This window comes from Salvelinus sp. IW2-2015, linkage group LG17 (assembly GCF_002910315.2).
Source record: "Salvelinus sp. IW2-2015 linkage group LG17, ASM291031v2, whole genome shotgun sequence".
Lineage (NCBI taxonomy): Eukaryota > Metazoa > Chordata > Actinopteri > Salmoniformes > Salmonidae > Salvelinus > Salvelinus sp. IW2-2015.
The window spans coordinates 5,989,879-6,005,768 of NC_036857.1; the positions used below are offsets into that span (position 1 = coordinate 5,989,879).

Consider the following 15,890-nt stretch of genomic DNA (forward strand, 5'->3'; position numbering starts at 1 on the left):
CTTGTGCTGGGGACAATAAAAGGCCACTTTAAAATGTGTAGTTTTGTCACACAACACAATGCCACAGATGTCTCAAGTTTTGAGGGACCATTCAATTGGCATGCTGATTGCAATAATGTCCACCAGAGCTGTTGCCAGATAATTTAATGTTCATTTCTCTACCATAAGCCGCCTCCAATGTTGTTTTAGAGAAATTTGACAGAACGTCCAACCGGCCTCACAACCGCAGACCACGAGCCCAGGACCTCCACATCCGGCTTCTTCACCTGCAGAATGGTCTGAGGGTGGGTGGGAGGCTGGGGAGTATTTCTGTCTGTAATAAATCCCATTTGTGGAGAAAAACTCATTCTGATTGGCTGGGCCTGGCTGCCAAGTGCGTGTGCCTATGCACTCCAAGGCCCACCCACAGCTGCACCCATGCCCAGTCATGTGAGATCTATAGATTAGGGCCTAATGAATTCATTTCAATTGACTGATTTCCTTATATGAACTGTAACTCAGTCAAATCTAAAACATTTTTGCATGTTGCATTTATACAGTATTTTTGTTCAGTGCACATGAATAAAGGTATCTTGATTAAAAATATGAGCCTGCATATCACTTATAATTAGACATTTATTTGACACTTGTCAATATAATTTACCACATACCTGTACTGTAGTCAATTTAAYGTAATGAACCTTTGGTTTTCAGATGTAGGAACATTTTTTAAACCTCACTTTAGTTACATTGACATTTCTTGGTTGTAGTGCCTTTCACCTTTCTAAATCCAATCTAAATCCAACTTTCTAGTGGGATCAAGATAATCCAGATTTTTGGGATGAAAACTAACCTAATCACTACCTTCGAGTTTTGAAAAACGCAAAATGACCTACATTCCCTGATTAAAGGTCAGATTGGATTACCTCATCCTTATCCCTATCCTGCAGATCAGAATCCCATTTTTAAGTTTTGAAAAACTAAATTCTAACATTTAATCCTATCCGATAGGGGTAATCAGATAACTTTTGAAAAACCGTCCCCTGAAGACCTTTCTGGAACATGGAAGGAAAAACAGAATCACTGTCAAGTTAACTGAAGTAGTGTTTTCAGAATGATCAACAGTAATGACGAGATGAAGACAAAGTGATTGTTGCTAAATATACAGTTTATTAAGGCTTGATTTTTTCTAAAGGAAAAAATATAATAAACCAAGATAGAGCTTTCAAAACCTTACAGGTTGATCCCACTGATATAGCTAAAGTGGTTTACTTGTCTATACAATAATTCATTGTATTAATTTTTATTTTATTTCATGTCATTATTCCTTTAGTGTAGTAGACATATCCTTTATTTTAGAACCATACACATGGCCCTCTATTGCAGCAAACAACTCGACACGTGCATGTAAGTCCTGAACTATAGGCATCACATCCATTTCATGCTTCTTGACCGAAAGAAAGACAACAGCAATGTCTATAATCTAAAGTGGCTTCCTTCACTTGTCTCCTTTCCTTCATCTATACTGGTGTGAAAAACAACTTGTGGAAGAAAACACCATAGAAATCATCCACCCCATATGGCTTTAACCCTGTTTTCACATTACTGCAGATGGAGGAGAGGAAGGAAGCCACTTTAGACTATTGAGATGCACCCGGATGTCCCCAGTATGAAGTCAAAGGTCATGTCTCCAGACATACAGGGGCTACACTACACCGGCCAGGGAAAAGAGCAGCTACGCAACAGAGTACAGACAAAACCAACATCTGAAACTGGGCTGTGGTGATACACAAACATCCAGCAAGTCTGGAACTGATCCACGCACACGGCAAGAAACAACGCTGTTACAACTTCATGAACACAAGAGATGCAGGTTCACACTCATGTACAACAGTGGAGGCTGGTGGAAGGAGCTATAGGAGGACTGGCTCATTGTAATGGCTGGAATAGAATCAATAGAACGATATCAAACATATTGAAACCACGTTTGATTCCGTTCCAGTTATTTAATTCCAGCCATTACAATGAGCCCGTCGTCCKATAGCTCCTCCACTGATGTACAGTAACAGTGAGGGACAGCATTCACATCCATGTCTCTCTCTTGCTCACACACACACTGTGATGTCACAGAATTCTGGGTTTAATGCTCAAGTCAGAATAAACCTACAACACAAGAGAGTGGACTGAATGTCACTCAGAACAGTTTCTACCCCGTCTCTCTGTGCAGAATGGGAATCCAGCATGTCTGAGATCAGTAAGAGAACAAAGKAAATACTGCTGTACTGTCAGTAAAGGAACTGTACTAGAAAGAAATCGTTGTGCCAACCATTACTCAAAAGGGTTATATAGTGTTTAACCACAATGTAATCAAGGTTACCAGACTGTGATTGCAGCCTGCATGATTGCACATTGTGGGCTATTAATTAGAGGGATAATTGTTTATCATTCAATGTTCAGCCACCAATTAATCTTGATGGATAGATACTTCCTGATACCACTGACTTATTTTCAATGACTTTGACCAACAAAAAACACAAGAAACCATATTTAGTTCTTATTTGTTTTCTTACTCTTGATAGTAAATCAGTTACTCATTTCAGGTCATCTCCATGACTACAGGCTCCTAAGTTAAATCTTAGCATTACCAAGGACATGAGATTTACAGCAAAACCACATTTTGAGAAGAAAGTCAAACAAAACAACAGATTAAGACAGAATTATGATGAACGGATAATTAACCCAAGTGATTTTTCCAAATAGAGAAACAATTCATTCATATGTAGCAGTTACAGCACATCATTCTAACTATAAAATAATTCATTTAAAATGGTGAATGCTACATTTCTCTCAGACTGGCTTGAGTACGTGAACATAATCTCCTGATAATGACACAACTTCTTCAAGACAAATGTCATTTATCAAAACAAAGTGGAGGGGTGTTAGGGATGTAAAATAGTATAATTTTCAATTCAGATGGTCAGAGCTCCGTCGTCGTGGAGGACACCCATCAGTTACTTCCTTCCCAGAGGCCTTTGCACACTTCCTCCTTTGAAATGTCCCGAGTCTGACTTCAGACTATCCCTGATTTCTCCAGCCCTGTCAGTTAAAGACTCCTTTGACAAGTCATCAATAACTAGAAAACTAAATATTAAGGCTCCAGAAAAATCCTCTTTCTGAGCTGAAAACTGTCAGTAGTAAAGCCAGAAAATATAGACTTTGTTGATCTTGAATGAAAAATAGATAAACCGCTGAAGTCTCATTATCACACACAGTTCTAAGTCCGAACATTTTTTGCCTTTGGGATCCTCCAACCCTGTTGGCACAGTTAAACCTCTGAAGGATGGCAACACCGCCCCCCAATGGACAAACAGGGGCAGGACACGGCAGTTCCTGATTGTACAGAAATATAAAGTGGCAGATATTCTCTCTTCTCCTTGGTGCTGTCAAACCCTGATTCAATTTGAGGAAGAGTAAGAAGGGAGGAGCCAGGAGAGGTCAAAAACAAATCCAGTCTGACGAGAAAGAGTACATGGAGAGAACGTAAAAAAACGAAGTCAATCAGAACTAAAACAATGTGATGGTGGTGGCTAGGTAATACATGAACTCAGCTTGTTATCCCTGCACAAGAGGTGATGGGTGGTACCTGGGGCCGGAAAGCGCAAGTCTCCACGGTGGTGGCAGAAATTCACCAGGATTAAATAGAAAAAAAAGAATACTTATTTTTTTTAAATATAATTTCGGAATTCTTCTGTCTCTTAAATCGAATGTCCTAGTGTAACTGTTGATCAAGCCAAGGATAAATGTTTTCTACTGCTGTTTACTCCTGTTTTGGCGCTCCTGTGGGGAGACAAGAGAAGGACATGAATAACATTGAAAAACACAATCGAAACATCAGTGACCAAAATGTTCCTTCCAACTCTCGTCATCATAACAGTAATGTCAGATTCCAGTTGAGACACAAAAACTGGACATGTACCTGTTCCAGCCGAGACCGGTTCTGGATGGGTGCAGGCGGCTCAAAGGTCTGACAGCAGGAGTAGAGGGAGAGAAGAGAAGTCAGTTAAGTACGCGCACACACACACACACACACACACACACACACACACACACACACACACACACACACACACACACACACCTAGAGAGCAACCTCTTATGAACATCTATTGAAGAGGGCTATGAAATGATAGGCTCTATATCAGGGCTCTCCAAACCTGTTCCTAGAGAGCTACCGTCCTGTAGGTTTTCCCTCCAACCCTAATCTAGAGCACCTGATGCTAACAATTAAGCTGGTTGATAAACTTAAAATCAGGTTAGTTACAACTGGGTTTGGAGTGAAAAGCTACAGGACGGTAGCACTCCAGGAACAGGGTTGAGATCCCTGTTCTATGTACTGATGACATTCCATCTTCATATTCACCAAGATGATAACTAATGTCAATAAAATGTTTACCAACAACAAAGGATTGTATTTGAAACAACAACCACTTCTGGGAGGCAGGTTCTTAAGCATCCATACAGCCTAGGAGTGGATGGACAGGATTTAACAAGACCAGTGTATCTAACACACCTTGCGTACCTCCTCCTCTTCCTCCTGCCTCTTCTCATAGTGGGAGAAGTCGTCGAAGATGGAGGTGGTGTGCTTGAAGCCCACGATGATCTTCATCACCTGCTTGGCCTTCTCCAGAGGGACCTCCTGAGTGTCCCGGGAGTTGGTCACCGGCTTGTTGTCGTTGTTCTCCAAGCGGATGTGGCGCAGCTGGCTGTTGGGCACGTCCTTAACAAACAGCCAGTCCACGTCAAACTTGCCCTTCCACTTGTCCTGCGCCCACACGCCGGCACTGGTGCCGTAGTCCACAGACGAGCGCATCTCGGCCACGCCGCAGAAGTGGCCGCTGCCGTTGACGCTGAACAGCAGGTAAACGGGTCCTTTGCCGTTGAGGCTGCGGAAGGCCCCGTCCAGGCGCTTGTTGCCGTGCTCGGTGCTGCACCAGATGGAGTACTTGATGGAGCGGTGGATGTCGTCCTCAGAGTAGCTCTTGATGATGAACACACGACCGTTCTTCAGGTTCCACTCAAACACCCGGGGGTTGTAGCTGTGGGCGGCACGCAGCTTCTCCAACACCGGGTGGTTCTCCACTCCACCAGGGACCATACCGGCGGAACCAGGGGGACCGTCATTACCCCCGCTGACTATGCCAATCATACTGCTACCGTCCATGCCGGCCCCTCCTTGCCCGTATCCAAGGTTACGGTTGCGCGGGGCGACCCAGCGGGTCTGGGGAGGTGGGGGTTGGGTCTGGTGTTGGTAGGGTTGAGGAGGGGGCTGGTGGTGCTGGTGGTGTAAGGCCATGGGCTGCATTTGCTGCTGCAGCAGGGACTGGGGAGGGGGCTGCATGGGGTTCTGCTGCATGGGGGTCTGGGGCTGCATGGGGTGGCCATGGGGCATGCTCATAGCCTGCTGCTGCTGCTGCATGGGGGCTTGGGCCACTTTATTCACAGGCCCCTTGTTGTCCCAAGTGCCAATGTCCATGTTGTGTTTGATGGGCGGAGGGGGCAGGGTTCCCCCAGGGCTGGGCATGCCTGGTTTCACCTTGGTCTTCAGCTGCTGGGGTTTGGCCGGCTTACTAGCGATGGCCGCCCAGGAGGCGGGCTTGGGCGGGGGCATACCGATGGACGTACCCCCGTTCCCCTGTGCCACCACCGGCGGTCCACCAATCACAGAGCCCACAGCCTTGACCCCAGACCCCTGGCCTGTGAGGTCACCACCGATCTTCAGGCCCACCATGCCCTGCTCCAGGCTATTCATGCCAGGGGCCTTGTTGAGGGTGTCGTTGTGGAAGCCTGTCTGGCCGTCAGGCACCAGTGTGCCACCCAGGGAGCTGGGAGGGTAGCTATAGCTGCCACCGTAGGCTGAGCTCTGAGTCTGCTGGCCCTGGGAGCCACTGGTGCCCCAGGCGGAGAAGGCCGGGTTCTCAGGGAAAAAGTTAAAGCGGTGAGGGTAGATGCTGCTGCCAAGCCCTCCAGGCTGGCCAAACACGGTGTCGGGCATGAAGTGGTGGTCTCCATTGTTCAAGGGTCCGTAGGGGGTGAGGTAAGGGATTGGGGGGTCTCCACCGGTGGACCAGGGGGCCTCACTGAGGGGGTAGGGGAAGCCGATGGAGGGGGCGTAGTAGCTGGACAGGTAGGGGTCGGTCATGGACTGGTAGCTGCTGTTCTGTGGAGGTAGAACAATTACAATAATCTATACCCATTATGTAAAAAGTTGTTTCATTAGTCTTTTGGTGTTTGCTTCACATTATGCAGCACTAATAAACAGTTAATCACAAAACACTCAGCTAGTAAATGGAAAGAATTTGGACCCACAAGGCCAAAACTGTGGGGTTAAAAGAATGATGAGAAAGTAATACCAAAAATTTTATTTTGCAAAGGCAGATCTATTCTGTGAGAGGAGCAAAATGAGGCCCTCACTGGAAACAATCAATCGCCCTTCAACAGACAAGGTCATGAGATCTTTCTGGCATCCATTTTAAATGAAAAACTAATAGAGAATAGAGGGTACAAGTCAGAAGGCCACATTTAGCAACTAAAAATAAAAAAGTTAAACGCTATCATCTTCTGCATATCAACTGTCTTGCTCTCTACTAAGTGAAAAGCTAGGTGACAATTCCATTCCATATGGATTCATGTGAGGAAATAATGTCAGCATCATTTGAGCATAGAGAAATTCCATCTTTCTAAGGCATTCAAGACACTTCAATCTTAATATGCAATACCTGACCCTGAACTTTCTTCTACTGGAAACATCCACCTAGAATTTTGCTCCACTGAAAACCAACTGTAAAATGTAGGCCTAGCCCAGGCATATTCAAATCTTACCCTACGAGGTCCTGAGTACAGCTGGTTTTCTGTTCTACCTGATAATAATTGCACCCACCTGGTGTCCCAGGACTGAATCAGTCCCTGATTAGAGGGAACAATGGGAAAAAAGCAGTGGAACTGGCTTTGAGTCCCAGATTTGAATTTGAGGGACCTAGCCTATGTTGGGGAAATCTGAAACTTGATATAAAGAGCTTTAATAACCCATCACTTACAATCAGTTTGATACAAATGAAGACTAACTTCCAACTAAAGCTTCAACACAAAAACTGCCACCCCCCTGTCATGTAAATTCACAAAAAATGTCAACATTATCCCATGAAAGACTGGTCAGCATTATCACCTGCGGCCAGTCACGCACCTGGGTTGATTGGCCAGTGAGGTACGGCTCAAAGTCATTGTCGTGGACAGTCTCCTTCTGATGCAGCGAACCATTTTGCACTGAAACGACAACACAGGAGTTAGGATTTTTGGCAAAAAGAAATCAGGAATGATTCTCAACAATAACAGGTGAGTGGCAATGCACTGTGAGTTCAGTGAAGGGCATTTGGAAGTGTGCTTAGTAGGCAAGGCAGCCTTAACACTGACACTCAGCATGCGCGTGTGGTGTCATCCTCCACAAATAACCTGCGTGCATCATCGTGATATGACTGACAGCCACCTGGCACTTGCTAGGAGACCCGTCGTATCCTGGAAGGTAATCAGGCAGTGACCTACACCCCTCCAGCAGTGTCAGTATGAGTCAAGGCCTGTGCTGTGTGTSACTGCCTGCCTTCCTCAATGTCTAACACACAATTAAAGGCTAGTCACAACACCAATCAACGTCACAGCCTACCAGCAGTGAATAATCAGCGAGTCACCAAAGTGTGCGTGTGAAGAGAATTTGAGGCTGGTTTGCATAAATATATATATTCGGAATAATATCTGGTGTGCAGTCTAAGTTTGTATGTCAAAGTCAAGTCATCCAGAAAGTATGGCAAAATGTTAGCTAATAAATCAGCTGGAATTGTGCACGACAACTTCCACCATTAATCAATGACAAACAAATGTAKAATAGGCTGTTGACTATTGCTTGTTTAGCTAACTGACATGCAAAAGGTACCAGGCTAGATACTCTCTTCAGCTAGGCCTACACTATCTAGATCAGATAGGTGTCCCATCAGGATCAAAAAAGTACMCCAAGTAGCTAGCTACTCTAAGAAAAAAAAAAAGTTCAAAAAGGTTAGTGGGCTGTCCTTGTGGGTTCCTGAGGGCTATCCTACGAAGCAAGCTAGATCTACTCAGGGTTTTCTAAAGCTAACCAGCTTCAGTTAGCTTCACATTCCAGCTCAGGCTTCACCCGTACTATGAGAGTGGATGTTGCTCGTCCGCCTGCTGCTAACTCTAGCAGGCCTGTAACTGCGCGTGCATGTCACACATACCTAGTTGAACACCAAACTCTTCATTGAGACAATGCTGAAACATCAAATCAGGCTTTTATATTTTATAACATATCGTTAATGCTGACTTCGGTGTGCTTATCAATGCACAACCACATGCACCTTTTTCCCCCACTCGTATCGATGAAATAATTGTTTTAAGTCATACAAAAGTGTTACTGTGCATGTTACTGTGCATACTGTGCATACTGCACAAATGCATTCTGTCATTACTAAATGTGTAATGTGATAATGTTCAAATACCAACAATTTTTTTATCATTAAAATATTTAAAATCAGTTGTCCTTTGCAAGATGGAGAATCTGATTTTATTGATCCTCAACTCGTGGCTCAGTCATTTAATTTAGGCTAAGTGGAGACAGCCGTGAGTTAGCCTGCTCCGGAGCAAGTTAGATCTGAAGGACTCTTTGCCATAGAAATGTGCCTGGCTAAAAGGTGAGAGGCTTTTGTTAAGAGCCACGCATTGCTTGTGGTGCGGTTTTTGGAAACATAAGGAACGCATCTTTCATTAGCGAGAAGGAAAAAGGTAAATTACTACACACATTTATAGGGTTAGGGTTCCTACACGGCCATATCTCCATGTTACACTGCTTGGTTACAGAAAACAGATGGAAGACAGTCGACTCCCTGTTCTAATTAGCTATTACAGGTGTTCCTCTCCGAACACCTGTGCATAAACAGAAGACGAAATATGAGGACGAGCAATGTCGACTCCGGAGTGTGTGTGTGAAATATATATATATAATAAATAACATACACACAATTTTTTTGGGGGGTCACTTAGAAAAGTCCTTGTTTTTTTGTCCATTAAAATAACATCAAATACAGTGTAGACATTGTCAACTGGCAGCTTCATTAAATAGTACCTGCAGGCCTCCCGGGTGCTAGCTGTGCCACCAGAGACTCTGGGTTCGCGCCCAGGCTCTGTCGCAGCCGGCCGCGACAGGGAGGTCCGTGGGGYGACGCACAATTGGCCTAGCGTCGTCCGGGTTAGGGAGGGTTTGGCCGGTAGGGATATCCTTGTCTCATCGCGCACCAGCGACTCCTGTGGCGCCAGGTGCACGGTGTTTCCTCCGACACATTGGTGAGGCTGGCTTCCGGGTTGGATGCGCGCTGTGTTAAGAAGCAGTGCGGCTTGGTTGTGTTGTGTTTCGGAGGACGCATGGCTTTCGACCTTCGTCTCTCCCGAGCCCGTACGGGAGTTGTAGCGATGAGACAAGATAGTAACTACTAACAATTGGATATCATGAAATTGGGGAGAAAAAGGGGGGTTAAAATAAAATATATATTTAAAAAAATTGTACCTGCAAAACACCAGTCTCAACGTCAACAGTGGAGAGGCGACTCCGGGATGCTGGCCTTCTTGGCAGAGATGCAAAGAAAAAGCCATATCTCAGACTGGCCGAAAGAAAAGATTAAGATGGGCAAAAGAAGACAGACACTGGACAGAGAAACTCTGCCTAGAAGGCCAGCATCCCGGAGTCGCCTCTTTACTGTTGACGTTGAGACTGGTGTTTTGCGGGTACTATTTAGTGAAGCTGCCAGTTGAGGACTTGAGGCATCCGTTTCTCAAACTAGACACTAATGAACTTGTCCTCTTGCTCTTTTGTGCACCGGGGCCTCCCACTCTTTCTATTCTGGTTAGAGCCAGTTTGTGCTGTTCTATGAAGGGCGTAGTACACAGCGTTGTACGAGATCTTCAGTTTCTTGGCAATTTCTCGCATGAAATAGCCTTTATTTCGCAGAACAAGAATAGACTGACGAGTTTCAGGAGAAAGTTCATTGTTTCTGGCCATTTTGAGCCTGTATTTAAATCCACAAATACTGACGCTCCAGACATTCAACTATTCTAAAGGACAGTTTTATTGCATCTTTAAATCAGAACAGTTTTCAGCTGTGCTAACATAATTGCAAAAGGGTTTTCTAATGATCAATTAGCCTTTTAAAATGATAAACTTGGACTAGCTAACAACATGCCATTGAAACACAGGAGTGGTTTCTGATAATGGGCCTCTGTACGCCTACGTAGATATTCAATTTTTTTTTAAATCTGCCGTTTCCAGCTACAATAGTCATTTACAACATTAACCATGTTTAAACTGTATTTCTGATCAATTTGATGTTAATTTAAATGTTTTTGTCCATGTACTTTTCTTTCAAAAACAAGGACATTTCTAAGTGACCCCAAACTTTTGAACGGTGGTAGTGTGTGTATGTGTGTGATATATCTATGATGGGAGGTATAGACATTATATGGATAGAATATGTAGTATATCTGAAGAATACTTAAGATAGAATTGTATTTGTACAGCAATAGTTGAATAGGATAGCCTTCACTAGAATACAGTATATTCATATGAAGTGGGTAAAACAGTACATAAACATGATTAAAGTGACCAGTGTTCCATGACTATGTACATAGCAGCCTCTAGGGTGCAGGGTTGAGGAACCAGATGGTAGCCGGCCAGTGACATTGACTAAGTTCAGGGCAGGGTACTGGGTAGAGACCAGCTAGTGACGGCTTGGCGAGTCTCGTAGTCCCAGTGTTGATGTACCTGTACTGACCTCGCCTTCTGGATGATAGTGACTGCTGCAGCCAGAATAACAGCAAAGTTGATTCCGTTGCGTTTGTTTAAGCTGTTTATCCCATTTATACCACAGTTGCCAAAGAAAACAATACTAAGCACACATTTACCGGTAGAAAGAAAAACATTTTGTTGATGTTTTCATTTATATAAGCAAATTCATCCTCTCATATTTTGGTTGCTAACGCGACACAGTCGTTAGTTTGATATTCATGGATGCGACCAATGAAACAGGCAGGGAGCAGGTCTCGAACCCTCGACCTTCTAGCCCGAGGTCCGGCGCGCTATCAACTGTGCCGCAAGAGCATGGTCAAGCGGCAGAGTCGATATCCACGCTTATAAACCCAGGGTCGTTACAGTTCTTTATGTTCCGTTACCATGCTTGTGGCGACGTTGTTATCCATTGCTTGCTAGACAGCTAGCTATGGCTAACAGTCACGACCTCTGCAGACAGAATAACGGCAAAGTAGCTGTTTTCTATTGATATTCAGTAGGATAAATCCATAACAATGAGCTGATAATGCCCAATGTTGCCTGTCATAGCAAGAAAAGTTTGCCTTCTCATCAGGACACTTGAAACTGTTCATTACGAAGAGACCGCATTGCATATCAAATACTAGGCTAGAAGCTAGCTAAATAGTTTGTTGTTAGCAAACCTGCCAATATGACAACAGTATTAAAATGTTGCTGAAAACAACTGCTCAAACTAGAAACGTGAGAGGATTTGACAGCATAGCGCCACGTGTGTCATGACGGCTACAGTAGACACCAGAGAAATTAATGTTCACCACTCACCGTGCTAGGTCAACAGATGCTCCAAAAAATATGTCTGCACAAACAAATCAATGCTAGCTAGCTAAGTTTTCCTTGTTGGACCTGTGTTTACAACGTATCCAATTTCAGTTGTGTAGTTTTTGGTTTAGCCTTCTGTAACTTTGCAGCAAGTAAGGTCTGCRTGTTTTTATTKAACCTTTATTTAATTAGGCAAGCCAGTTAAGAACAAATTCTTATTTTACAATGACAGCCTACCCAGTCCAAACCCTCTCCTAACCTGGACGGCACTGGGCCTATTCACCGCCCTATGGGACTCCCGATCACAGCCGGTTGTGGTACAGCCTGGGATCGAGCCAGGGTCTGTAGTGACACCTCTAGCACTGAAATGCAGTGCGCCGTAGACCGCTGCGCCACGCACATATTATGTCATGATTGCAAGGTATCCCGATATCTTTTCCAACTGTCCCATTATCTGGTTTTCATGTCCATTTTAGAATTCCCTTCTAGCCAATTAGAAACAAGTATCCAGGGGGCATGGTATATGGCCAATATACCACGGCTAAGGGCCGTTCACGATACAATGTGGAGTGCCTGGACACAGCCCTTAGCCGTGGTATATTGGCCATATATCACAAACCCAGAGGTGCCTTATTGYTGTTGCCAACGTAATTAGAGAAGTAAAAATGTTGTCATACCTGTGGTATATGGTCTGATATACCACGACTGTCAGCCAATCAGCATTCAGGGTTCAAACCCCCCCAGTTTGTAATAAGTGATAAGCAGTAACGGGAAGTCACTACCATATCTTTTCCAACTGTCCCAATATATTTTCCAACTGTCCCATTATCTAATTTTAATGTCCATTCTAGAATGCCCTTTTAGCAAATCAGAAACGAGTCTTCAACAATGCTGTGGTATAAGAACTATTATAAACTGGGTGGTTCGAGCCCTRAATGCTGATTGGCTGACAGCCGTGGTATATCAGATCGTATACCATGGGTATGACAAAACATTTATTTTTACTGCTCTAATTACTTTGGTAACCAGCCAATATACCACGCTGCGTCATGCCTAAGAACAGCTCTTAGCCATGGTATATTCGCCATATAACACACCTCCTCGGGCCTTATTGCTTAAATAAGTAGTAACAGGAAGTCACTACCATCAACGGTCCTTTATTAATTGTTCTACATTACGTGTTATAGCATTCAACCCACTTAATGCATTGTGCATTTATTGTTTACAGAAATAATTAAAACCGAAATTCGTGATTATTTTTTAATAATCTAAACCGAACTCACAAAGCACTAATTGCTCAGCACTACAAATACTGTGGGCTGCAGGCATACAGTAAGTATATATTTTGCATTTGTGAATTTATTTTGATGTATAGTGAAAGTAGAGGGCTTGATGTTTCTAGAACCATACCGCAATTGAGAATTGATTCACAATTAGAATTTTGCTGTCAGAACCAATCCGCTTTTCCTAACATAACATGTAAGATCCCTTAACTATTAGGATAACATTAGGCTCTGATAGTCCATTATTGGGCTAACCCAACGGGATTCTACAAAAAGTTATCCCACAGGGACAGCCAAAGACCCCTTTTAGGTTCTAGCTAGGTAGAACCTTTTTCCCCCCTAAAACTGCAGCTAAATATACGGCTGTTTTTCTTTTGGTTATAGATAGGCCTATTTGATAGATACGTGTTAGCTATGTGAAATGCAACGATTCTTACCTTTAGATGCTTGTCCCTTTGATCTCTGCATCCCCATTGGATCATGCCGGGAATAAAAGAAAACATGCATGTTAGCCAAAGGGAGCTTCACCAAACATGACCTACCTAGGTAACTGGGCCTATCCGCTGGCTAGCTAGTTAACTAGCTGACAAGTGTCTAACCATGATCAGACTAACATTAGTTAGCTAGCTAAAAGTTCTGGCTACCTAGCTACGTAACACCATGGGAAAATCCCATCAGTGAGTTGGTCAGCTAGCTTTTTGGCTAAACGCATAGCCTAAATATGACTAACAAGATCATCAAGCAACGATGTAACGTTGCAAGATAGCTAGTTAACTTACTAACTAGCTACGCACATTTAGACAACTAACTAGCTAACGTTAACCAATGACCCATTTAAATATTAGCTTATCAGGTTAGTTAACCCCTGGTTTCTAAACAAGAGTTGGCTAGCTAGCAGGTTAGCAAGATGTTAGCTACCTAGCCAACATTACTTCGCTAGCAAATAGTTTGCTTAACGTTAGCTACTTGTTTGCCCTCAAACATCGTACAGTAAAACTATGCAAATATGTGGTTGCAAAACGTCCTTCGTTTGAACAAACCGGTTAGTTAGCTTACCAACAAACCGCCTCGCACAATTAAATTAGTTTAAAACGTAGCTAACGTTACCTGGCTAAGTAAGGTTAATTAGCTAGGTAACATATTTGCTGCCCGGCGAGATGCATCGTCCTGCCTAACATTACCTGAGGGTCAATGCTTGTGGCAGACATAATTCATTAAGCAAGTCCCTGGATTCGCACGGAGCCTAGCAGGTCAGTGTATCCGATGCTCCGGTTTTCGATGGTTCCTAGCTCAGTTAGCTGGCTAGGCTAGCTAAAGTGTTTTTTCCACTGTTGTATCCCCAGATCAACTCCCACAGTGCAAGTATCTTATCCGGTCCGCTCGGATTCAATGTCCAAGCTTAAATAAGTCCGGATAATATTTCTAGATCTCCACAGAATATTGTTTTTGGATCCGGTACAATCTCTGTCCACAGTTGAATCTTGTACGTCTTTTTTTCACTCCAGAGATCCCTCCACAGTTAGCGTACAGCACTTCCCCCAATGGCTGTTCTATCCCATTGGTTCCATCCGGGTTCTAGACTGAGCTTTACGTCAGCGACACTGGGTTTCTTGAAAGGTGGGTGGCCCTGCATGGTGGACCAGTGTTGGCAGGTTAGAATGAGTCTAGTGACAGTTTATGGGAAGTTTATGCAAAACAGGTAGGATGCATGGTACAATGAGGGGCAGTCATTTCAATAAATAGTAAAATGTTGCTGTTGTGAGACACCAGACATGTAGAAGTCCCATTCAGACACAGGGATTTAGGCCTATACTATAGGCTACAAAGAAAATGTTTTTCCTAGGCCTAAATCATGCAGAAATAAATATTAGGCTATCCAGATAAAACCCCTTGCCTAACAGATTTACATTGTAAGACATGTAGGCAAGGCCAGGGAAGATGTTTATAAGATGTTTATAATTCAAATCAAATCAAATCAAATGTTATTTGTCTAAATACAACAGGTGTAGTAGACCTTACAGTGAAATGCTTACTGAAATTCCATCATGAGCTATGCAAACTGTAGAAATAAAGATCATGAGCTTTAGGCCTAAGTCTCTAACAACAAAAATCTGGAGGATGGACCCTTGACCCCGGCTATAAATCCTGGATATATTTTCTATTAAAGTATAGGTCTAGGCCTAATATGCCTTAACCACCTCCTTGAAGAAAGCTCATTGGTCTTCTACTTATAGTCTCCCTTTCTCTCTTCTCCCCTCTGTAAGGCAGCAAACCCATTGACAATCAGTGGTCCATCTGCATTGGGCACAGATGGCTGAACGGCTCACTTTTGTGTGTGAGATTGCCTGCAGGTATACTGATGAGGAGGCACACAAAGGTATGTACAGTTGGTATTGGTTTGATACCTTAAAAAAGGTAGGAGTGTGGATCAGAAAACCAGTCAGTATCTGGTGGGACCATCATTTGCCTCATGCAACGCTACACATCTCCTTCACATAGAGTAGATCGGGCTGTTGATTGTGGCCTGTGGAATGTTGTCCCACTCCTCGTAAAATGGCTGTGTGAAGTTGCTGGATAATGGCGGGAACTGGAACACGCTGTTGTACATGTCGATCCAGAGGATCCCAAACATGCTCAATGGGTGACTTGTCTGGTGAGTATGCAGGCCATGAAAAAACGGGGAAATGTTCAGCTTCCAGGATTTGTTTACAGATCCYTGTGACGTGGGGCTGTGCATCATGATGAAACATGAGGTGGATAAATGGCACGACAATGGACCTCGGGATCTCATCAAGGTATCTCTGTGCATTCAAATTGCCATCGATAAAATGCAATTGTATTCATTGTCCGTAGCTTATGCCTGCCCATCCCATAACCCCACCGCCACCATGGGGCACTCTGTTCACAATGTTGACATTAGCAAACCACTCATC

At 43.8% G+C, this 15,890-nt stretch overlaps 1 protein-coding gene across 3 annotated transcripts; it reads right to left on the reverse strand.

Annotated features, from left to right (window-relative positions):
* Positions 1–1,126: 1,126 nt before the first annotated feature.
* On the reverse strand, positions 1,127–14,541 carry LOC111976590 (YTH domain-containing family protein 1). Of its 3 annotated transcripts, none has more exons than XM_024005542.3 (6): positions 14,139–14,541; positions 13,395–13,419; positions 7,202–7,299; positions 4,559–6,196; positions 3,956–4,003; positions 1,127–3,816 (listed from the first exon to the last, which is right to left on the reverse strand). In XM_024005542.3, exons 1-6 carry the CDS (start codon positions 14,163–14,165, stop codon positions 3,787–3,789), a joined length of 1,866 nt encoding a protein of 621 aa, XP_023861310.1. In that variant the 5' UTR covers positions 14,166–14,541; the 3' UTR covers positions 1,127–3,786. The 3 variants fall into 3 exon arrangements, with proteins under 3 accessions (XP_023861310.1, XP_023861309.1, XP_023861311.1); XM_024005541.3 differs by having other exon boundaries at positions 4,550–6,196; positions 14,139–14,540; XM_024005543.3 differs by having other exon boundaries at positions 4,550–6,196; positions 7,220–7,299; positions 14,139–14,539.
* Positions 14,542–15,890: the final 1,349 nt, after the last annotated feature.